General features: G+C 52.3%; 3 protein-coding genes and 1 long non-coding RNA gene across 7 annotated transcripts in view; 3 read left to right on the plus strand and 1 right to left on the minus strand.

Moving 5' to 3' along the window:
• Positions 1-1,792, plus strand: part of MIA (MIA SH3 domain containing) — a 12,800-nt gene extending 11,008 nt beyond the window's left edge. For all 4 annotated transcript variants that reach the window (XM_017887435.1, XM_017887438.1, XM_017887437.1 and 1 more), the window contains 2 exons: positions 1,277-1,387; positions 1,697-1,792. In XM_017887435.1, the coding sequence (XP_017742924.1) occupies positions 1,277-1,387; positions 1,697-1,720 (135 nt within the window). In that variant the 3' untranslated portion in view covers positions 1,721-1,792. The remainder of the gene's footprint in view (positions 1-1,276; positions 1,388-1,696) is intronic.
• The window catches only part of LOC108539041 (uncharacterized), a 3,583-nt gene extending 1,366 nt beyond the window's left edge, over positions 1-2,217 (minus strand). Inside the window, exon 1 of the long non-coding RNA XR_001888258.1 lies at positions 2,127-2,217. This is a non-coding gene — a long non-coding RNA (uncharacterized LOC108539041). The remainder of the gene's footprint in view (positions 1-2,126) is intronic.
• Positions 2,132-21,414, plus strand: RAB4B (RAB4B, member RAS oncogene family). The gene is made up of 8 exons (XM_017887434.1): positions 2,132-2,680; positions 4,298-4,378; positions 4,663-4,777; positions 7,643-7,705; positions 7,785-7,939; positions 11,179-11,274; positions 11,363-11,493; positions 21,037-21,414. The coding sequence occupies exons 1-7, from the start codon at positions 2,665-2,667 to the stop codon at positions 11,476-11,478; spliced, it is 642 nt and encodes a 213-aa protein (XP_017742923.1). The 5' UTR covers positions 2,132-2,664; the 3' UTR covers positions 11,479-11,493; positions 21,037-21,414.
• A 2,098-nt stretch (positions 21,415-23,512) lies between these two features.
• The window catches only part of EGLN2 (egl-9 family hypoxia inducible factor 2), a 14,253-nt gene continuing 14,142 nt past the window's right edge, over positions 23,513-23,623 (plus strand). Inside the window, exon 1 of the mRNA XM_017887425.1 lies at positions 23,513-23,534. The gene's annotated coding sequence lies outside the window, so the exon portion shown is untranslated. The remainder of the gene's footprint in view (positions 23,535-23,623) is intronic.

Genomic DNA, 23,623 nt, shown 5'->3' on the forward strand with positions numbered 1-23,623 from the left:
CCTCCCTCCCTTCCCTCCCTCCCTCCCTTTTTTGAGACAACGTTTCACTCTGTTGCCTTGGCTAGAGTGCGGTGGTGCGATCTCGGCTGACTGCAACCTCCACCTCCCGGGTTCAAGCGATTCTCCTGCCTCAGCCTCCTGAGTAGCTGGGACTACAGGCACGCGCCACCACGCCTGGCTAATTTTTGTATTTTTAGTAGAGACAGGGTTTCACCATATTGGCCAGGCTGGTCTCGAACTCCTGACCTCGTGATCCGCCCACCTCAGCCTCCCAAAGTGCTGGGATTACAGGCGTGAGCCACTGCGCCCAGCCCTTATTTATTTATTTTTAATTTTTTTTCCAAGACAGAGACTTGCTGTGTCACCCAGGCTGGAGTGCAATGGTGCAATCTCGGCTCACTGTAACCTCCACCTCTTGGGTTCAAGTGATTCTCCTGCCTCAGCCTCCCGAGTACCTGGCATTACAGGCATGCGCCACCACACCTGGCTAATTTTTGTATTTTTAGTAGAGAAAGGGTTTCACCGTACTGGCCAGGTTGGTCTTGAACTCTTGACCTCATGATTTGCCCACCTTGGCCTCCCAGAGTGTTGGGATTCTAGATGTGAGACACCGCCCCCGCCCCTAGCCTATTTTCACTTTATTTACCAATTTTAGGGCACCTGCTATGGTCCCACGTTCTGTTCTAGACACCAAGATACAACAACAAATGATCCTTTTTATTCTAATGGAGGGAAATGAGCAAAAAGCAAGTCATAAAAAATAGCAGCCGGGCACGGTAGCTCACACCTGTAATCCTAAGCAAGGCCAAGTTGGGAGGATAGCTTGAGCCCAGGAGTTCGAGACCAGCCTGGGCAATATAGCAAGACCCCCCATCTCTACAAAAAAAAAAATTAAAAATTAACTGGGCATCATGGTGTGTATCTGTGGTCCCAGCTACTCGAGAGGCTGAGGTGGGAGGATTGCTTGAGCCCAGAAGTTGAGGCTGCAGTGAGCCATGATCATGCTACTGCACCCCAACCTGGGCGACACAGTGAGACCCTGTCTCCAAAATAATAATAATAATAATAGAAGCAAATATGCGCTGATGTGAGAATGAACAGAGACTGACTTGGGTGGTCAGAAAAGGCTTCTGAACAGGTGACATTTAAGCTGAGATTCGTATGACAAGGATGGAGCCAGTTACGTGGAGATCAGGGAGAAGGGAGAATGCAAAGCCTTCAGCAGGCATAAGCTTGCCATCTTCCCAGACCCTAGCTTTTAACTCATCTTCCCTAGGTTCAGGGAGAGTACTATGGAGATCTGGCCGCTCGCCTGGGCTATTTCCCCAGTAGCATTGTCCGAGAGGACCAGACCCTGAAACCTGGCAAAGTCGATGTGAAGACAGACGTGAGTGTCATGGGGGCTGGCAAAAAATCTGGGGGGAGGACCCTTAGGTTGTGGGGATGGGCAAAAATGTTCCCACCCTTGGCTCCCTAGGTGTGTGCGCTGGGAGAAATTCTTTCCCTGCCTCAATTTTCTCACCAGTAAAATGGGTCCAGTTGGGAGGTGCAAAGATTAGAGGGCTCTAGGCTAATTTGCGTAGCACTTGTGTGGCCAGACCTGGGCCCTGCCACTGCAGCCTTTGCTAAAACCATTAGATCCTTTGTGGTGTGACCGCTGGTTTTCTCTCCACTGTTTCCCCTTTCTCTTTTTCAGAAATGGGATTTCTACTGCCAGTGAGCTCAGCCTACTGCTGGCCCTGCCGTTTTCCCTCCCTGGCTTTATGCAAATACAGTCAGCCCAGTGCAAACGACCTGTCTTTGTGGTCTTTGGGGTGGGGTAGGGTGGGGTAGGGACTATACAAATAAAATGTTTCTCTGGGTTCCTGAATCTAACCAATTAACCCGCTGCATATGGTAACGTCAGTGGTTGCTAGGCAGTGTTTCACTGATGAAAGCCCTGTGCGGTAGGAGGGCTCCTAAGCTTAGGTTTCGGACACAAGCAAAGGAAAACCTAAGCAGCCCAACTAGGGGGTTGTGTCCTCTCTAGACCAGTGGGAGGGAGCCAAGCGGACTACGCGGAGGATATAAATCGCAGAGCAAAGGTTTTCTTGGAAGATTATCTGCAAAGGGAGGCGGGAAGTAACCTGCGCCTATCTTCCGAGTTTTCCTCCTTTTTGCCTTTGAGACCAGTAATCGCTCCCGCCAGCTCAAGATCAGCTCCTCTTCCAGTCTCTTTCTGTCAATCCTGCCCGTGCCCCCTTCTTTGCATTCGTATCCCCTCCCCCAAGTCCGCTCCAAACCAATCCGGAGACTCGACTCTGCCCCCGGACTCCAGACTAAATCCGTTCCTCGGCTCGGCAAAGCAGCTCTGCACGTCCCTTCCCACTTGCTCGGCCAATCGCTGGCCTTGGCTCCACCCCTTTGGGCTTCTCACGCCACCAATCCGCGCCTTTTGTCCTGCCCCCTGCCCGCGAGTCCGCCAATCCCGCCCTTCGGAAAGCGTGGTCTGGTATCCAGCTGCTGGAGCGGGTCGCGCTGGAGGGGGGCGGAGGCGGAAGTGGCGGTGCCGGGCCCGGGGAGTAGGAAGAAGCCGGGGCTGTAGCCGGAGTGGAGCGGCTGCCAGCCGAGGAGCAGGCGCGGCCGCGGCGCCATATTGCGGCCCTCAGCGGCCGCGACCGAGTCATGGCCGAGACCTACGGTGAGGGTGGTGGGCCGAAGCCGGGGTCCTGGGTCTGGGCCCAGGGAGGATGCGGCCTGTGGGAATGGGCGGGGCTTTGTAGATCAGGGGGCGGGGTCTGGTGTTATGGAGGCAGGGCCTCAGTGGATGCTGGGAGGGGTTTAGTGGGTCTGAGGCTGAGCTTAATCGATTTAGGTGGAGCCTGAGGGTCTGGTGCGTGGGTTAAATAGATCTGGGGCGGGATTTGAGGGAACTGGTCCTTAGGGGTTCAGGGAGGCCCTGAGGGAAGAGGTGGGCCTTAATGGATCTGGGCGGAGCCTGAGTGAAGGGGCGGGGCTGACTGCGTTAATGGCAGGAGTCGGGCTTATGGGCTAGAGGGAACACTGGATGGAAGCTCGGGACCCTGGGGCTGATCTGGCTGGAGAGAGCTCTGGAATGGGTTTGGGTATGGGCTGTCCTTGAGTTAGGGGCAGGACTTAGTGGCAAGGGGTGGGGCTTAGGCATGAGAATGGAGCCAGGGTCTGGGCAGAGGGAGGGAAGGAGAGGTCGGGAGGTGGAAAATCAGTAGGGATGCACCACAGGAGGTGGTGATTGGAGGCGGAGGAAGCGCAGGTTTAGGAGTCAGAGGGAGCCGCATTCGTTCAACAAATACAGAAGAGAAGAGTGCAAAGACCCTGAGGTGAGAACCAGCTTGTCGTTTTCAGGGAATAGACTGAAGGTCAGGAGCTATAGTGGAGTGAATGAGTCAGAGGGTGGCAGGAGGGGAAAAGGAACAAGGGCTAGATGGTAGTCCTTGTTTAAATAGCTATCAAGAGACTTTAGCGATGAAATAGCTAAGATCTGGGACTCTGGAGCCCTTGGCCTAGGTTTGAATCTCACTTCTGCCTAGCTCTGTCACTTGGGGCAAGTCAGTTAACCTCTCTGGTCTGTTTCCTCATCTGGAAAATGGGAATAATGTTTAGGCTGCCTCCCTCATAGAGTTTTCCTGAGGATGATGGGAGCTGTTGATGTAAATAAAGACCTTTAGAGCTGTTCCTGGCCCACAACAACACACAATTGACCTATGTAACAAACCTGCACATGTGGGCTGGGCAGGGTGGCTCATGCCTGTAATCCCAGCACTTTGGGAGGCCAAGGCGGGCGGATCACTGAGGTCAGGAGTTTGAGATCAGCCTGACCAACATTGAGAAACCCCGTCTCTACTAACAGTACAAAATTAGCTGAACATGGTGGCGCATGCCTGTAGTCCCAGCTGCTCGGGAGGCTGAGGCAGGAGAATTGCTTGAACCTGGGAGGTGGAAGTTGTGGTGAGCCAAGATCGCGCCATTGCACCCCAGCCTGGGCTACAAAGAGTGAAACTCTGTCTCGAAAAAACAAAAACAAGGACAAAAAAAACCTGCACATGTATCCCCTAAACCTAAAATAAAAGTTGAAAAAAATATATAGAATGTACCTGGCACATGGCAAGTACTACATAAGAGTTATCTGTTATTGTTACCTATTGGTTTGTTTCTGCCTATGTCTGTTTCTCTCCCTCTAACTGTGATGGTTAGAGAGACAGATTGGATTGGAATCCATCTTTTTCCCTGTATCTTTCTCTCCCTGTGGGTATCCCTGATTTTGGCTCCATCTGGTCAGACTTCCTCTTCAAATTCCTGGTGATTGGCAGTGCAGGAACTGGCAAATCATGTCTCCTTCATCAGTTCATTGAGAATAAGTGTGAGTTTCCTGCAGTGGTCCTGGGAACCCTGAGCTGTGGTTATGGGCATGGTGTGGGCTGGTGGGCAGCTGGTGGGGAGGGCAGGGCTGGCCATAGGTACAAGTCCAGTCCTGTCTTTTTGGTCCTTGCTTTGTCATATGTCCTTTACTAGGTTCTCCTTGACCTCAGTCACTCCAGCAATGAGAATGGGTTTGTAGAGACTGAGAAGGCCTTGGAGGATGGGGGATCCTCTGAGCTGCCTCCTCTCTCCCTGCACTGCCCCTTCTGTTCCTCCCACTCCCAGTCAAACAGGACTCCAACCACACGATCGGCGTGGAGTTTGGATCCCGGGTGGTCAACGTGGGTGGGAAGACTGTGAAGCTACAGATTTGGGACACGGCTGGCCAGGAGCGGTTTCGGTAGGTGGGCTGGGCTCCCAAGGGTGTTGAGGAGAGAGAGAGAGAAGGAAAGAGAGAGAGAGACGTGTGTGTAGAGTCACTTGGAGACACTGAGAGGGGAGACACCATAGTTAACAGGTATATATATCCAAGGAGAGAGGGAGTACTGGAGAGAAAGAGATGGCGGAAGAAAAAGAGGTAGGGGCCAGGTGCAGTGGCTCATGCCAGTAATCCCCGTGCTTTGGGAGGCCAAGGTGGGAAGATTGCCTGAGCCCAGGAGTTCGAGACCAGCCTGGGCAACATAGCGAGACCCCATCTCAAAGAAAGAAAAAGAGAGAGAGAAAAGTAGCTTGGGGAGGGGGTGAGGGATAGAGACTGAGAGACACTGAAACAGAAAGAGAAGGGGAAACTTGAGAGACACACACCCAGAAAGGAAAAGAGCAAGAGAGAGACTAAGAGAGTTGGAGAGAATGATAAGAGAGGTAAGGAGGCCTGGCACAGTGGCTCACACCTATAATCCCAGCACTTTGGGAGGGCGAGACGGGCGGATCACGAGGTCAGGAGATCGAGACCAGCCTGCCACCATGGTGAAACCCTGTCTCTACTAAAAATACAAAAAAATTTAGCTAGGCTGTGCTGGTGGATGCCAGTTACTCGGGAGGCTGAGGCAGGACAATTGCTTGAACCTGGGAGGCACAGGTTGCAGTGAGTCAAGATCGCACCAGTTCTCCCCAGCTGGCATGACAGAGCGAGACTGTGTCTCAAAAATAAATAAATAAATAAATAAATAAATAAATAAATAAATAAGGGAGGTGAGGAGACACAGAGAAACAGAGGTCAGAAGCAGAGAGAGAGACAGGGCAAGTCGGACAGGTGTAGCTGGACATTGAATGAATGAATGCATAGATTTATGGAAAGGCAAGGGTGAGCATGAGAGCCACAGAGATGGAACAGAAAGAGACAGCAAGAAATAGGGAACTGAAGGCACACAGGTCAAGGCAGGAGAACCACTTGAGTCCAGGAGTTTGAGACCAGCCTGGGCAACATTGTGAAATCCCATCTTTCCAAAAGAGAAATGGAGAAATCGACGTGTTGTGGGAGAGGAAGAGGGAAATGCATAGGGCTCAACACGTGGTAGGTCTTTAGGAAATGACTGCAGAAAAGTTGATCGACACCTAGAAACCTTAGGCGAGTCTGAGAAGCAGACAGAGAGCAGGGAGAGAAATAGAGGGAATTCAGTCCATGGAAAAGTGTGATCTATGGGAGCACTTAGTAGCTGGTGAGTTAATACTTGTGTATGGATTCACTGCGGGAGGTGCACAGAGCCCAGAGGCAGAGAGAGGGGCTGAAGGATAGACAGGTGTGTGGCATGGGCTAGGTTTACGGTGAGTGTTTAGTAAATGCTTGTGGAATGATTGCATGAGTTCCAGAAGGACCCAGACTGGTGAGACTGAGAATGCAGAGTTGGCTACACTGGGAAGGAGCCTCCACCTGACACAGAAGGACAATGATAAGCAGATGTTGCACAGCGCTTGGGCAGGGCCAGGCAAAGGGGAGATTTGCTCAGAAAATGTTGAATGAACGAATGCACAAATGCATGGGAAGGCAAAAGTAAGCATGAGAGAGCCTGAGAGATGAAACAAACAAACAAGACAGGGAGAAATAGGAAATTAAATAGGGCCAGCCACGGTGGCTCACACCTATAATCCCTGCACTTTGGGAGGCCTAGGCGGGTGGATCACTTGAGGTCAGGAGTTCAATACCACACTGGCCAGCGTGGCGAAACCCCATCTCTACTAAAAATGCAAAAATTACCTGGAGGTGGCAGTGCATGCCTGTAATCCCAGCTACTTGGGAGGCTGAGGCAGGAGAATCACTTGCATACGGGGGGCAGAGGTTGCAGTGAGCCGGGATCACGCCATTGCACTTCAGCCTGGGTGAAAGAGCAGAACTCCATCTCAATCAATCAATCAATCAATAAAAGACACGTAGGGCTGGGCACAGTGGCTCATGCCTGTAATCCCAGCACTTTGGGAGGCCGAGGTGGGCAGATCACTTGAAGAGTTTGAGATCAGACTGGCCAACATGGCGAAACCCCATCTCTACGAAAAATACAAAAATTAGCCGATGTGGTGGCATGCATCCGTAATCCTGGCTACTCAAGAGGCTGAGGTGGGAGAATCACCTGAACCCAGGAAGTGGCGGTTGCAGTGGTTGCAGTGAGCCGAGATCATGGTGCACTGCAGCCTGGGAGACAGAGTGAGACTCTTACTAAAAAAAAAAAAAAGACACATAGGTTAAGGCAGGAGAATCACTTGAGCCCAGGAGTTGGAGACCAGCCTGGGCAACCTAGCAAAGCCCTATCTTTACAAAAACTATTAAGAAATTAGCCAGGTGTGGTGGTGCACACGTGTAGTCCCAGATACTCCAGAGGCTGAGGTGGGAGGATCCCTCCCCTGGGAGACTGAGCCCAGGAGTTCGAGGATGCAGTGAGCCAAGATCGTGCCACTGCACTCTAACCTGGGCTACAGAGCAAGACCATCAAAAAAATAAAAATAAAAAAAAGACACACATGTAAGAGACACAGAGAGAAAAAGAGACCAATGGAAAGACAGGGACACAGGGAGAGACAAAGACAGGGAGACTTACAGACAGAGGCAGCTGGCCAGCTAAGTGAGATAGAAGCTGAGAGAGGCAAAGAGAGAGAGGGACTGCAAAGATGCAAGAACAGAGAGGAATTGCATGGCGACCCGACCAAGGCCAGGTTTTGGGGGATGGGCCAGCAGTGAAGGGGGGCCTCCGAACCACCAGTATCTCTCTGCAGAGGGGGGCATTCTCAGGGCAGATCCCAGCCTTGGGGGTGACTGGGTCCCCCTGGCCCCACAGGTCGGTGACGCGGAGTTATTACCGAGGGGCGGCTGGAGCCCTGCTGGTGTACGACATCACCAGGTGGGTGCCCGGGGTGGGTGGGGCAGGGCATGGGGGGCTCCTCTCTGCACTGCCTCCCTCCCCTCTCCCTTCTCCACAGCCGGGAGACGTACAATTCACTGGCTGCCTGGCTGACAGATGCCCGCACCCTGGCCAGCCCCAACATCGTGGTCATCCTCTGTGGCAACAAGAAGGACCTGGACCCTGAGCGGGAGGTCACTTTCCTGGAGGCCTCCCGCTTTGCCCAGGAGAATGGTGAGGGCTGTGTCGTGGACCAGGTGGTGGTGGGGGTGGACAGTCCACAGGGACCATGGGTTTACTGGCTCTGAGTGGCTGTGCCCGGCAGGGGCACGTGGAGGTTCAGAGGTCTGGGTTCAAAATTGAGTGTTGGCTGGATGTGGTTGCTCACACCTGTAATCCCAGCAGTTTGGGAGGCCAAAGTGGGAGGATTGCTTGAGCCCAGGAGTTTGAGACCAGCCTGGACAACATAGTGAGATCCTATCTCTACAAAAAATTTTAAAAATTAGGTGGGTGTGGTGGCTTATACCTGTAGTCCCAGCTATAGTGGAGGCTGAGGCAGGAGGATCACCTGAGCCTGAGAGTTTTTAAGACTTCAGTGAACCGTGATCACGACATTGTACTCTAGGAGACAGAGCAAGACCCTGTCTCCAAAAAAAAAAAAACAAAAAACAAACAAACAAAAAGCCTAAGTGTTGCCACCAGTGAGCTGTGTGATTACACTGGTTCTGTTTCCTCATCTGGAAAGTGGGATCACAGTGTTTCTGCCTCACAGTGTGCTGTGATGATTAAGGGAGATTGTCTGTGGAAAGTCCTCAGCAACTGCCACGGAGCGGGTGCTAGATTAATGTTGGCTACTAAGGTTTCGCCTACCGTGGGGAGGCAGCATAGGGTATTGGTTTAATTAATTCTTTTATTATATTTTATTTTATCTATTTTTCCTCCTACCACACCTTCCCGGGTATTGGTTTAATGTAGAGATTGCAACCCCCGATGGCCCTAGGTGAAAGGCAGTTTTTTTTTTTTTTTTTTTTTTGAGACGGAGTCTCACTCTGTCACCCAGGCTGGAGTGCAGTGGCTGGATCTCGGCTCACTGCAAGCTCCGCCTCCCGGGTTTACGCCATTCTCCTGCCTCAGCCTCCAGAGTAGCTGGGACTACAGGCGCCCGCCACCTCGCCCGGCTAGTTTTTTTTTTTTTGTATTTTTTAGTAGAGACAGGGTTTCACTCTATTAGCCAGGATGGTCTCGATCTCCTGACCTCGTGATCCGCCCATCTCGGCCTCCCAAAGTGCTGGGATTACAGGCTTGAGCCACCGTGCCCGGCCTGAAAGGCAGTTTTTTTTTTTTTGAGACAGTGTCTTGCTCTGTCGCCCAGGCTGGAGTACAGTGGCACAATCTCGGCTCACTGCAACTTTTGCCTCCTGGGTTAAAGTGATTCTTCTGCCTCAGCCTCCCGAGTAGCTGGGACTACAGGCACACGCCACCACACATTTTTGTATTTTTAGTAGAGACGGGGTTTCACTATATTGGCCAGGCTGATCTTGAACTCCTGACCTTGTGATCCGCCCGCCTCAGCCTCTCAAAGTGCTGGGATTACAGGTGGGAGCCACCACACCCGGCAAAAGGCACATTTTTGAATATAGGAGATGGGATGGGGTAGGTCCTAGAGTAACAGGCACTAGTGTTAAGAGGAGTGCAGCATACTGACAACCCACACCAAAAGGCTTGCAAGGGCCAACCACAATGGCTCACACCTGTAATCCCAGCATTTTGGGAGGCCAAGGTAGGAGGATCACTTGAGGTCAGGAGTTTGAGACCAGCCTGTGTAACAGAGACCCCACCTCTACAAAAAAAGAAAAAAAAATAGCTAGGTGTGGTGGCATATGCCTGTGGTCCAGGCTACTCAGGAGGTTGAGGCAGGAGGATCACTTGAGCCCAGAAGTTCGAGGCTGCAGTGATCTATGATCGCACCACTGCACTCCAGCCTAGGGGACAGAGAGATACTTTGTTTCAAAGAAAAAAAACAAAAATGGTTTGTAAGTATAAACTCATTTGAAAACTTTGTGTTGGCCAAACCACCCACATCTGGTGGCTTGAGATCTGCTTATGTTCCCCTGGTTTGCAACCTCCAGGTTTTTTTTTTTTTTTTTGAGACGGAGTCTCACTCTGTCGCCCAGGCTGGAGTGCAGTGGCACGATCTCGGCTCACTGCAAGCTCCGCCTCCCGGGTTCACGCCATTCTCCTGCCTCAGCCTCCCGAGTAGCTGGGAGGGACTACAGGCGCCCGCCACCTCGCCCGGCTAGTTTTTTGTATTCTTTTGAGTGGAGACAGGGTTTCACCGTGTTAGCCAGGATGGTCTCGATCTCCTGACCTCGTGATCCGCCCGTCTCGGCCTCCCAAAGTGCTGGGATTACAGGCTTGAGCCACCGTGCCCGGCCTTGCAACCTCCAGGTTTTAAAGGAGGTTTTGCCATCAGAGAGGTGTGGGTGCGAATCCAGCTCTGATTTTCTGACTGTGGGACCTTGTCACGAGGCTGTTGGCCTGTGCCTGTCCTAGATGGTGCTAGGGACACAGTGTTGGAGACAGCCCTAGGCCCAACCTGCATGGAGCTCACAGTTCAGTGGGTGGGGGTGGAAGGACAGGCCCACTTGCCAGACAGTAACAGCCCAGAAAGGTCAGGGCTTGATGGCGAAGCACCAGGAGAGAGGGGTGAGAGCCAGCAGGGAAGAGCCCCAGAGGGGTCAGGGCCAGGACTAGGGGAGCAGGCAGAGGGATTGGGGTGGGATGGAGAACACAGGCAGAGGGATCAGGGCTAGGATAGGGCAGGCACAGGTATAGGGGTCAGGTGGGATGAGGGGGCACAGGGAGAGGAGTTACATGGAATGGGGAGCATGAGCAGAGGGTTGGGGTGGGATGGGGAGCCCAGGTAGAGGGGTCAAAGCCAGGTTTGGGGGGGCACAGGCAGAGTGGTTGCATGGGACGGGGGAGCATGGGCAGAGGGGTCAGGGATGGAATGGGGCAGGCCCAGGCAGAAGGGTCAGGGGTAGAATGGGGCAGGCCCGGGCAGAGGGGTCAGGGGTGGAATGGGGCAGGCCCAGGCAGAAGGGTCTGGGGGGTACGATGGGGACCCAGGCAGAGGGTTGGGGCCAGGATGAGGAGGCACAAGGAGAGGGGTCAGGGCCAGGATAGGGGGCCACAAGAAGCTGTGGGAGCCCTAAGTAGGCACCTAACCCAGCCTAGGAAGTCAGGGAGGACTTCCTGGAGGAGGAGCTGTGTGAGCTGAGCTCTGAAGGAAGAGCTGGGTGGGCATATGGGGAAGCGGACATCAGTGGCAAGGAAATGGCATGCGCAGAGGCCTGAGGTGAGGGTAAGCGGAGATGGAACATTGGAGGAACAGGATGAGAGTCAGCAGGTGAGAGCTCAGTGGAGGGTGGGGACTTACTGGGGCCCTGACCTCAGAGTGTGTGCCCCTGCAGAGCTGATGTTTCTGGAGACCAGTGCTCTCACAGGTGAGAATGTGGAAGAGGCATTCCTCAAGTGTGCCCGCACCATCCTCAACAAGATTGACTCAGGTGAGGCCCCTACCGGCTCGAGTGGGAGCAGAGGGCAGGCCTGGGGGTCTCCAGGCAACCAGTGCTGACCTCTCCCCTTCCCCGACAGGTGAGCTAGACCCCGAGAGGATGGGATCCGGCATTCAGTATGGGGATGCGTCCCTCCGCCAGCTTCGGCAGCCTCGGAGTGCCCAGGCCGTGGCCCCTCAGCCGTGTGGCTGCTGAGCCTTGTGGAGCCAGGTGGGACACTGGGGGCTCAGAGAGGCAGGGTGGTTTCTTGGGAGTGGGGGAGGTGGTGTAGAGATAGACACTGAATATGTCATGGCAAGAGAAACAGAGTGAGAGAGAAAGATGCAAAAACACATAAGCTAAAGGAGGCATCTGGCTGGGCGCAGTTGCCTGTAATCTCAGCACTTTGGGAGGCCCAGGTGGGCGGAGGCAGTTCACTGGGTGGGGGTGGAGGGACAGACCCACTTCCAGACAGTGACAGCTCAGAAAGGTCAGGGCCAGGCTGGGCACAGTGGCTCACACCTGTAATCCCTGCACTCTGGAAGGCTGAGGTGGGCGGATCACCTGAGGTCAGGAGTTCGAGACCAGTCTGGCCAACATGGTGAAACCCCCCCCCCCTTTACTAAAAATACAAAAATTAGCCAGGTGTGGTGGCGGACGCCTGTAATCCCAGCTACTTCGGAAGTTGAGGCAGGAGAATAGCTTGAACCCAGGAGGTGGAGGTTGCAGTGAGCTGAGGTCATGCCATTGCACTCTAGCCTGGCTGATAAGAGCGAGACTTCATCTCAAAAAAAAAAAAAAGAAAGAAAGGTCAGGACCAGATGGGGAAGCACTGGGAGACTGGGGGAGATGGGTCAGAGCCAGCAGGGGAGAGGCCCAGGGGTGTCAGGGCCAGGGTCGGGGTACAGGCAGAGGGATCAGGGGTGGGATAGGGCAGGCAGAGGGGTCAGGGTGGGATGAGGGGACACAGGCAGAGGGGTTGCATGTGATGCAGGGGGGGATACATAAGGTCAGGTGTTCGAGACCAGCCTGGCCAACATGGTGAAACCCCTTCTCTACTAAAAATACAAAAATTAGCCAGGCATGGTGGTACATGCCTATATTCTCAACTACTTGGGAGGCTGAGGCAGGAGAATCACTTGAACCTGGGAGGTGGAGGTTGCAGTGAGCCAAGATTTAGCCACTGCATTCCAGGCTGGGCGACAGAGCAAGACTCTGTCTCAAAAAAAAAAAAAAAAAAGACACCTTCCGGGCCACAGGGAATCCACCTGTCCCCTGCAGCTCCAGGCCAGCTTCCTGCTCTAGACCTTGACCCTTCCATTCATAGTTCTCCAACGATTTATTGAGTGCCTGCTGTGTGCCAGGCCCTGCTCAAGGCACTGGGGCTATGGCAGGGAGTAAAACAGACTCCCATCCCCATGGTGCTGACATTCTCTTTGGAGGAGACAGGTGATAAACGAGATGTAAGTCGGCTGGGTGCAGTGGCTCACACCTGTAAACCCACCACTTTGGCAGGGTGAGATGGGAAGATCACTTTGAGACCAGGCTGGGCAACAAAGCAACTTTATCTCCACAAAAAGTTTTTTAAAATTAGTCAGGCGTGGTAGTGTGCACCTGGAGTCCCAGCTGCTCAGGAGGCTGAGGTGGGAGGATGACTTGAGCCCAGGAGTTCGAGGCTGCAGTGAGCTGTGACCACGCACAACTGTACTCCAGCCTGGGTGACAGAACGAGATTGTCTCAAAAAAAAAAAAAAGAAAAGAAGAGAAATACATAAGTAAAGTACGTAGTAGTGAGGAAGGTAAGAACTATGGAGAAAAATAAAACAAGCACAAATGGGTGGATAGGGTGGAGGAGTGTACTTTTTTTTTCTTTGAGACGGGGTATTGCTCTGTCACCCAGGATGGAGTGCTGTGGCATGATCTCGGCTCCCTGCAACCTCCACTTCTGGGGTTCAAGTGATTCTCCCGCCTCAGCCTCATGAGTAGCTGAGATTACTGGTGACTACCACCACGCCCGGCTAATTTTTTGTATTTTTAGTAGAGACGGGGTTTCACCATGTTGGCCAGGCTGGTTTCAAACTCCTGACCTCAAGTGATCCACCCACCCTCAGCCTATTAAAATGTTGGGATTACAGGCGTGAGTCACTGCGCCTGGCCAAGAGTGTACTTTTTTTTTTCTTTTGAGGTGGAGTTTCACTTTTGTTGCCCAGGCTGGAGTGCAATGGCTCAATCTTGGCTCACCGCAACTTCTGCCTCCTGGGTTCAAGCAGTTCTCCTGCCTCAGTCTCCTGAGTAGCTGGGATTACAGGCATGTGCCACCACGCCTGGCTAATTTTGTATTTTTAGTAGAGACGGACGGGGTTTCTCCATGTTGGTCAGGCTGGTCTGGAACTCCCGACCTCAGGTGATCTGCCCGCCTTGGCCTTCCAAAGTCCTGGGATTACAGGTGTGAGCCACTGTACCCGTCCTTGTTTTCTTTTCTTTTTTTTTTTTTTTTTTTTTAGACAGAGGGTCTCGCTCTGTCGCCCAGGCATGGAGTGCAGTAGGCCGGATCATCGGACTCACTGCAAAGGCTCTGCCTCCCGAGTTTACGCCCCCATTCTCCTGTCTCAGCCTCCTGAGGTAGCTGGACTACAGGTGCCCGCCACCACGCACCAGCTAATTTTTTGTATTTTTAGTAGAGACGGGTTTACCATGTTAGCCAGGGGATGGTCTGATCTCCTGACCTCGTGATCCGCCGTCTCGGCCTCCCAAAGGCTGGGATTTACAGCTTTGAAGCCACCGCGCCCGGCCTCTTTTTTTCTTTTTTTTTTTTTTTTTTTTGAGATGGAGTCTCGGCTCGTCCCATACTGGAGTGCAGTGGCATGATCTTTGGCTCACTGCAAACCTCTGCCCCTGGGTTCAAGTGATTCTCCTGCCTCGACCTTCCGAGTAGGTAGGACTACAGGTGTGTGCCACCATGCCCAGCTAAATTTTTGTATTTTAGTAGAGACTGTTTCACCATGTTGGCCAGGTTGGTCTCGATCTCTTGACCTCGGTGATCCGCCCACCTCAGCCTCCCAAAGTGCTGGGATTACAGGTGTCAGCCACCGCACCTAGCCTAGAGTGTACTTTTAAACAAGATGATGGAAGCCTCACTGAGAAGATGACATTTGAGTAAAGGAGGGGAGATGAGGGGGGCCTGTGGGGATCTGGAGCAAGAGCGTGGCCGAGAGCACACAAGTGCCAACGCTGCTAGTGAGGTGCATGCCTGGCGTGGGTGAGGGTAACCGGAAGCAACCAGCTGTGGGCGTCATGGAGGACCTGTGTGTGTTTTGCAGGTACAGCATGAGATGGCGTCGGGGTGGGGAAGCAGATCAGTTAGCGGCCTGTAGGCCCTGGGGGAAGCCTCTGGCTTATATCTGTGTGGGAGCCACAGGAAGCTCTGAAACAGAGGAGGGACAGGATCCAATTCAGGGGTTCATAGATTCCTCTGCCTGCATAAAGAGAAGAGGCTGTGAGGGGCAGAGGGGTCACCAGGACACCAGAGAGGAAGCTGCTGCAAAGTCCAGGGAGGAAAATGGGTGGAGGACAGGACGAGGGTGGCAGAGGAATGGCCTGAGAAGGGAATAGGTCCATGTCCTTCCCATAGGACTCTTTGTCTTCCAGTTTTGGCAATCTTTTTTTTTTTTTTTTCTTCGGTCCTGTCTTTTTTATTATTTTTTTGAGACAAGAGTCTCGCTTTGTTACCCAGCTGGAGTGCAGTGGCGTGATCTTGCTCACGCAAGCTTACTGCCTCCCGGTTTACGCCATTCTCCTGCCTCAGCCTTCCCGAGCTAGCTGGGACTACAGGCGCCCGCCACCATGCCCGGCTAATTTTTTGTATTTTTTTTAGTAGAGACGGGGTTTCACCATGTTAGCCGGGTTGGTCTCGAATCTCCCGACCTCGTGATCTGCCTGCCCTCGGGTTCCTAAAGTGTTGGGATTACAGGCGTGAGCCATTTTTTTGTTCTTGTTTTGTTTTAGAGAGAATCTCACTGTCACCCAGGCTGTAGCGCAGTGGCACCATCTTGGCTCACTGTTGACCTTCCACCTCCTGGGTTCAAGTGAATCCTCCTCCTCAGCCTCCCAAGTAGCTGGGATTACACAGGCGTGTACCACCATGCCAGCTTTAATTTTTTATTGTTTTTGTTTTGTTTTTTGAGACGGAGTCTCACTCTGCTTACCCAGGTGGAGTGCAGGTGGCACGGTCTGGCTCATTGCAACCTCCGCCTCCTGGGTTCAAGCGAGTCTTCTGCCCTCAGCCTGCCGAGTAGCTGGGGACTACAGGCACGTGCCACCATGTCTGGCTAATTTTTGTATTTTTAGTAGAGACGTGGTCACCATGTTAGCGCAGGAGGTTCTCGATCTCCTGACCTCATGGATCCACCCGCCTTGGCTCCCAAAGTGCTGGGATTACAGGTGTGAGCCACTGCACCTGGTCAATTTTTGTATTTTTTTTGTTTTGTTTTGTTTTTTTTTTGAGACGGAGTCTAGCTCTGTCGCCCAGGCTGGAGTGCAGTGGCCGGATCTCAGCTCACTGCAAGCTCCGCCTCCCGGGTTTATGCCATTCTCCTGCCTCAGCCTCCCGAGTAGCTGGGACTACAGGCGCCCGCCACCTCGCCCGGCTAGTTTTTTGTATTTTTTTTAGTAGAGACGGGGTTTCACCGTGTTAGCCAGGATGGTCTCGATCTCCTGACCTCGTGATCCGCCCATCTCGGCCTCCCAAAGTGCTGGGATTATAGGCTTGAGCCACTGCGCCCAGCAATTTTTGTATTTTTAATACAGATGGGTTTTGCCACGTTCGTGAGGCTGGTGTCGAACTCCTGACCTCAGGTGATTCACCCGCCTTGGCCTCCCAAAGTGCTGGAATTACAGGCCTGAGCCACTGCGCCCGGCCAATCCTGTCTCCTTTTGATGCGGCCAGTGGGTCTTTCTAACACACACATCTGCTCCTCTCACTCCCTTGTTCAAAACCATCCATGCCTCTCAGGGTCCCAGGACACAGCTGAACTCTTCAGCCTGGTGTTTGACCCTCTGCAGGGACTGGCCCCTGCCAGCCCAGCCTCACCGGCCTCAGCCACTTGTCCGTCTCCCTACCTCTCAGGCCACTCCAGCCACACTGAAGTTCTTCCCATTCCTCTGGGCCCTTGCTCATGCTGGGCCTCTGCCTGCAACACCATTCCTACCCTATTTTCCCTGGCAACCTCCTTCCCTCCTCCAGGAAGCACTACTTGTTCCTCCATGCTTGGTCCAAACTTTTTTTATTTTTTTTTTGAGATAGAGTCTCACTCTGTCACCCAGGCTGGAGTGCAGTGGCATGATCTCAGCTCACCGCAACCTCCGCTCCTGGGTTCAAGCAATTCTGGTGCCTCAACCTCCTGAGTAGCTGGGACTATTGGCACCGGCCACCAACGCCTGCCAATTTTTTGTATTTTTAGTAGAGACAGGGTTTCACCATGTTGGCCAGCTGCTCACAAACTCCTGGCCCCAAGTGATCCACCCACCTCAGCATCCAAAGTGCTGGGATTATAGGCGTGAGCCACTGCACCGGGACCCAAACTTCTCAACAGGCTTTCAAAACCCTGCAGGATTTGGTCCCATCCCCGCCTCTCTTGGGGATGTGTATGTCTTGCCAATTCTCCCTTCTATACTTCATGCTCAATCTCCTCCCAGCCCTTGGCAGCTCCAGGGTGGGACAGGTGGGGAACAGGTGGTTAGACCTTGGATCTACTTGGAAGGCAGAGCTAACATGATTTCCTCATGGAATGGATGTGTAATCTGAAAGAGAGAGAGAGGAATCAAGGATGATGTCTTCAGAAAGTGCTCTCTTGTCCTTCCAGGACTTTGCACCTGCTGTGCCTGAGCAAGAAGTTTGCTTATCTGTAAAATGAGGCTGATAATAGCACCTGCTTCTCTAGGTGTTGAGAAGAAATAAGTTAATTTACGAAAGTGCTCAGAATGGCGCCTTATGGTCAAGACTTGATCGATGAGGGCTGTTTTTAAAGTTTTCTTCTTATCCATCTTTGGGCTGAGCTCAAAGGAATGGGTGTGTCCTCTTCACCTCAGGGCGTTAGCAGAGACTCTGTCCTAGAGTTTGCCCTCAGCAGGTCAAATGTAACAAGGCAAGGCTTTTTCCACACTTTGTTGACTGCGATCTGCAGGAATAAATATATTTTATGTGTTGATCTAGGACTGACTGTAGAAGATCCCACCCACATATAAAACTCAAACACATTTTCCTACCACCAGTATTCTTTCATTTTTTGGCACTGAAGCGAAAGTCACATAACATACATTTACGTGACTTTTCAGAGTGTACAATTCAATGGCATTTAGTACATTCACAGGGTTGTGCAATCACCACCTCTGTGTTGTTCCAGAATGTTTTCTTTTCTTTTTTTTTTTTTTTGAGACACAGTCTCGCTCTGTTACCCAGGATAGAGTGCAGTAGAGCGATCTTGGCTCACTGCAACCTCCGCCTCCCGGGTTCAAGCGATTCTCCTGCCTCAGCCTCTGGAGTAGCTATAATTACAGGCATGCACCACCACACCCACCTAATTTTTGTATTTTTAGTAGAGTCGGGGTTTGACCATGTTAGCCAGGCTGGCTCGAACTCCTGACCTCAGGTGATCCACCCACCTCGGCTTCCCTAAGTGCTGGGATTACAGGCGTGAGCCATTGCGCCCGGCCTCAGGACGTTTTCATTACCCTAAAAGGAAACCCCATACTTATTAAGCAGTCACTCTCCATTCCCCCATCCCCTGGCAACTACCAATTTGTTTTCTGTCTCTGTTGGCCAATATAATATTTTTTTGCTTTACCTTTGTTTTTAGAAGATTCTCACTTTGTAACCCAGGCTGGAGTGCCGTGGCACCATCTCAGCTCACTGCAGCCTTGACCTCCTGGGCTCAAGTCATCTTCCCATCTCAGCCTCCCAAGTAACTGGGACTACTGGTGTGCACCACCACACCTGGCTAATTTTTGTATTTTTATTTTTTGAAGAGATGGGGTTTCACTATGTTGCTCAGGCTGGTCTCGAACTCCTGAGCTCAAGCGATTCATCCACCTCAGCATTCCTGTAAGTGCTGGAATTACAGGTGGGAGCCACCATGCCTGGCCTCTTTTCCTTTTTTCTTTTCTTTTTTTTTTTTTTTGAGGTATGTTCTATGTTAGCCAGGTCGGTCTTAAACTCCTGGCCTTGCCGGGTGTGGTTGCTCACACCTGTAATCCCAGCACTTCGGGAGACTGAGGCGGGCAGATCACAAGGTCAGGAGTTTGAGTCCAGGGTGACCAACATGGTAAAACCCCATCTCTACTAAAAATACAAAAATTAGTTGGGCGTGGTGGCATGCGCCTATAATCCCAGCTACTCGGGGCTGAGGCAGAGGAATCGTTTGATCCCTGGAAGCAGAGGTTGTAGTGAGCCGAGATCGCGCCACTTTACTCCAGCATGGGTGACAGAGCGAGACTCCGTCTCAAAAAAAAAAAAAAAAAAAAAACCCAAACCAAACCAAAACAAAAAAACCTCCTGGCCTCAGGCAATCCTCTACCTCAGCTTCCCAAAGTGCTAGGATTACAAACATAAGCCACCGAGCCCAGCCAACCAATATAATATATCTTTTTAAATTATTATTATTTTTTGAGATGGAGTTTTGCTCATGTTGCCCACGCTGGAGTGCAATGGTGTGATCTCGGCTCACTGAAACCTCTGGCTCCTGAGTTCAAGTGATTTTCCTGCCTCAGCCTCCCTAGCAAGCTGGGATTACAGGTGTCCACCACCATGCCCAGCTAATTTCTTTGTATTTTTATTAGAGACAGGGTTTCAACATGTTGTCCAGGCTGGTCTCAAACTCCTGACCTCAGGTGATGCACCTGCATTAAAAAAAAAATTTTTTTGTAATAATGTTTTATTTTGTGTAGAGAGAGTGTTGTGTTGCCCAGCTGGTCTCGACTCCTGGGCTAGTGATCTCTCTGCTTTACCTCCCGAAAGTGCTAGGGATTATAGGTGTGAACCACTGCACCCCGCCCAACCAACAGATATGTATATATATATTTATATTTGTTTTTTTTTTTGGACGGAGGCTCGCTTTGTCCCAGGCTTGGAGTGCGTGGCTGGATCTCAGCTCATCGCAAGCTCCGCCTCCACGGGTTCACGCCATTCTCCTTCCGCAGCCTCCCGGTAGCTGGGCTACCAGGCGCCGCCTTCGCCCGGCTGTTTTTTTTTTTGTAGTTTTTAGTGAGACGGGGTTTCCCGTGTTGCAGGATGGTCTCGGATCTCCTGACCTCGCAATCGCCCGTCTCGCCTCCCAAAGTGCTGGATTACAGGTTGAGCCACCGCACCCGGCCTATTCGTATTATTTATGATGCACTCTGATACTTGCTGTTCTATGCTATTCTATTTGATTTTAAAAATTGGTCAAGGCCCACCAAACTGATTTTCCCATCAAGGTAGTGACACAGGTTAGAATTACCTGGAGAACTTTAAAATATACTGATGCCCAGGCCTCACCCCAGAGATTCTGAAGTGGTTTCAGGACTTTTTTCTTTTGCTTAATTAAAACATAGAGATGGGGTCTCACTATGTTGCCCAGGCTGGTCTCAAACTCCTGGCCTCAAGCAATTCTCCCGCTGTGGCCTCCCAAAGTGCTGGGATTAAAGACATGAGCCAGCCAGTTTCAGCATTTCTGGAAGCTCCCAGTTAATGCTATATACAACCAAAGTGAGAAACACTAACCTAACGTCTCCCCAGTTTGGGGAACACTGAAATGAGACAGAGCCAGGGTGATCCAGGAACATAGAGGGACACAGAAAAATACAAAGGCAGGTTCATTTTATTTATTTATTTATTTAATTTTTTTTGGAGACAGAGTCTCCCTCTGTCACCCACGCTGGAGTGCAGTGGTGTGATCTTGGCTCACTGCAACCTCCGCCTCCTGGGTTCAAGCGATTCTCCTGCCTCAGCCTGCCAAGCAGCTGGGACTCCAGGCACCTGCCACCATGCCCGGTTAATTTTTGTATTTTTAGTAGAGACGGGGGTTTCACCATTGGCCATGCTGGTCTTGAACTCCTGACCTTGTGGTCTGCCCGTCTCGGCCTCCCAATGTGCTGGGATTACAGGTGTGAGCCACCGCGCCCAGCCTATTTATTTTTTTGAGACAGTCTCACTCTGTTGCCTAGGCTGGAGTGCAGTGGCACAATCTTGGCTCACTGCAACCTCCACCTCTCAGGCTCAAGCCATCTTCCCACCTCAGCCCCCCAGGTAGCTGGGACTACTGGTGCATGCCACTACGCCTGGCTAATGTTTATATTTTTTTGTAGAGATGGGGTTTTGTGGTGTTGCCTAGGCTGGTCTTAAACTTCTGGGCTCAAGCAATCCTCCCGCCTTGGCTTTCCACAGTGCTGGGATTACAGGCGTGAGCCACTGCGTCCAGCCAGATTCATGATATTTAGATGTTGAAATGTGGCTTTACAGACTTAGACAGAAAGAGAGAGAGAAAAAAAAAAAGAACAACAAAAAAATACAGACTTAGACAGCTTTCTGAGGCAAACAAACAGGGAGATGCAGGTACCCTCAGCGCAAGCCCCAAATTACCTGCAGGGGAGAGACGGAAAATCAGACAATGTAGAAACTGGGAGAAGAAAGGTATGGACAGACCGATGCAGATAGGAGGGCAGGGAAATACCTGGAAATGAGATAGAGACCAGCTGGACAGACCCCAGGGACCCTGCAGGTCACCACACCCTTCTCTTTCAGCTCACCTGTTCTTCAGGACCAGCCCTGCCCTTCCGGCTGGGGCCCAGGCCCAGGCTCCGAGAGGCCGTGTCCCAACCTGCCCTGGCCCCGGAGAAGCTGCACCGCCACCTGTCCCCCTTCCTTGGTGGGGCCTGGCTTTGGGGCAAGACTGAGCCACGGGGGAAGGGGGATCCCGTACCTGCTGCTGCTTCCTCTGTCTTGGCTAACCTCTGTCCCCCTGAACCCCTAACCATACCCCAAGAGCTCCCAAAGCCTGAGACCAGGGTCATTTGTCCCTACCTCCCCGCCTGGCCCTGCTGTTGCTAGTACCTGTTATTTATTACCTGGAGGCCTGTCCAGCACCCACCCTACCCCCATAAAGCATTGTTTACACCTGTGTCTTGGCCTCCATTATTCTGAGATGGCAGGGAGATGGAAGAGGTCCCTGATGGAAGAATCAAATGTCATGGTGTTTGGGGGCCTTGTTTCTGTTTTTTGTTTGTTTGTTTGTTTTGAGATGGGAGTTTCCTTCTTGTTGCCCAGGCTGGAGTGCAATGGCACGATCTTGGCTCACCACAACCTCCACCTCCCGGGTTCAAGAGATTCTCCTGCCTCAGCCTCCCGAGTAGCTGGGATTACAGGCATGCGCCACCATGCTCGGCTAATGTTGTATTTTTAGTAGAGATGGGGTTTCTCCATGTTGGTCAGGCTGGTCTCAAACTCCCGACCTCAGGTGGTCCACCCGCCTCGGCCTCCCAAAGTGCTGGAATTACAGGTGTGAGCCACCAGCATGGCCTTGGGGGCCTTGTTTCCTGATTGGACATGGTGCGGAGTATACCAAGCATGATGACTCAGGTGCCTGTTGTGGAGGGAGGGAATTTGTTACTGTGTGGACAGTTTGTGACAATCTGTGTTTTAAGCTCAAGTGTGTAAACATGCTGATGTCCCTGTGTTTGTGACATGTGTACATGTTTCCAGTACCTGCGTATGGGATGATGTCTATAGGAATGTGTGCTGGTTGTGTGTGACGCTGATAGCTGTAACTGCTCTGTGGCCTTGGTGATTGTATTGGTGAGGCTGGTATTGTTTGGGACATCAAGGCCAAGGGATGGGAATTTGGACCTATAGGTGGGCCTCCGGTCTGTGCATGTCTGATGCGTGAGAATCAGAGGCAGTGACTCACTACTGCTTGTGTGCCTGTGCATGTGTGCCCCTGAGGTCTGTGTGTGTTTTGGTGTGAATTTGGCTCCTTTTAAACACCCATGTGTGGCCAGGTGTGGTGGCTCATGCCTGTAATCCCAGCACTTTGGGAGGCCAAGGCAGATGGATCACTTGAGCCCAGGAGTTGGAGACTAGCCTGGGCAACACAGAGAGACCCTATCTACAAAAATAAAAAACAGAAAAAGTTAGCCAGGTGTCATGGTACACACCTGACGTCCCAGCTACACCGGAAGCTGAGTTGTGAGGATCACTTTAGTTGGGAGGTTGGGCCTGCAGTGAACTGTGATCGTGCCACAGCACTTCAGCCTGGGCAGAAGGGCACATCTCAAAAACAAAACTAAACAAGAAACACCCTTGTGTGGCTATGAACCGTGTGTGTGCCCTGAAGACTGCGGGTTTTTGTGCAATCCTCACGCATGTGTAGATACCAGTATGCATGTCCTTGTGCTCACGCGAACCGCCCTACGCCCTCAGGTGTCCTGCTGGGGACTGGTGCAGCCCCCTGAAGACATTCCCAGTTGCTCGTCGCCCTCCCACCTCCGCGTCCGCCTTACCGACCCCGCGGGAGCCTTGAGTCCCAGCTCTCCAGAGCTACGGTGGAGGGGACGGGGCATTCAAAATGACCTTATCTCCTTAGTCCCCCAAAATGTTCCCAACTCTAGCATTCCGTGGATTTTTTTTGTTTCATTTTAAATTTTGTGTAAAATAAGGTCTCACTCTGTTGCCCAGACTTTCCCTGGTTCTTTATTCTGATTCCCACGATTGTCCCGAGGGGGCAGGGCGGAGCGGGTCTTGAAAATACACATTGGCACAACATCCCTTCTAGTCCGTGTTCCCTTTTCTCAAGGGCATCCCGCACTTTTTCTCCTCCGTTATAAAAGATACTTATGTAAATTACTTACTGACGTGCGAATTTACATACATTTCCCAACTAACTGCGCAGCCATTTCTCCATCTCTCACCCCCGTTCCTGGGCTGCGAGGAGGAGGAGGAGCTGACCCTGCAAATGAAGTCACGCGCACCGCGCTGCCGAACCAGGTGCCCGCGCTGGGGGGCAACGCGGGGTGGGCCTGTCCATGTAAATCACATCATTTGCGTACTCCGCCCCGCCAACGCCACTTGATTCCAACATGCAGGAAACGCCCCCTTCCAGACCCGGCCCCTCACACTGCGATCCCCCACCCGTGCAAAGGGGGCGGGGCGGAGGATGATGCAAATGAACCTCGTGTCGGCGGGCCCTGTTTCCTTTCTCCTTGGCTGGGGGGTTGTCCCGAACTTCCTCGCCCAGCGCGGCTCAGGTCTGCGCAGACGCCGTTGCCTCCGCGGGGGCGCGGTCACGTGCCCAACGGGCGGGGCGGGGCGGGGCGGGGCGTCGCGCGCGGTGGGG

The sequence above is a fragment of the Rhinopithecus bieti genome, unplaced genomic scaffold (genome assembly GCF_001698545.2).
Source record: "Rhinopithecus bieti isolate Rb0 unplaced genomic scaffold, ASM169854v2 scaffold_15776, whole genome shotgun sequence".
Classification (NCBI taxonomy): domain Eukaryota; kingdom Metazoa; phylum Chordata; class Mammalia; order Primates; family Cercopithecidae; genus Rhinopithecus; species Rhinopithecus bieti.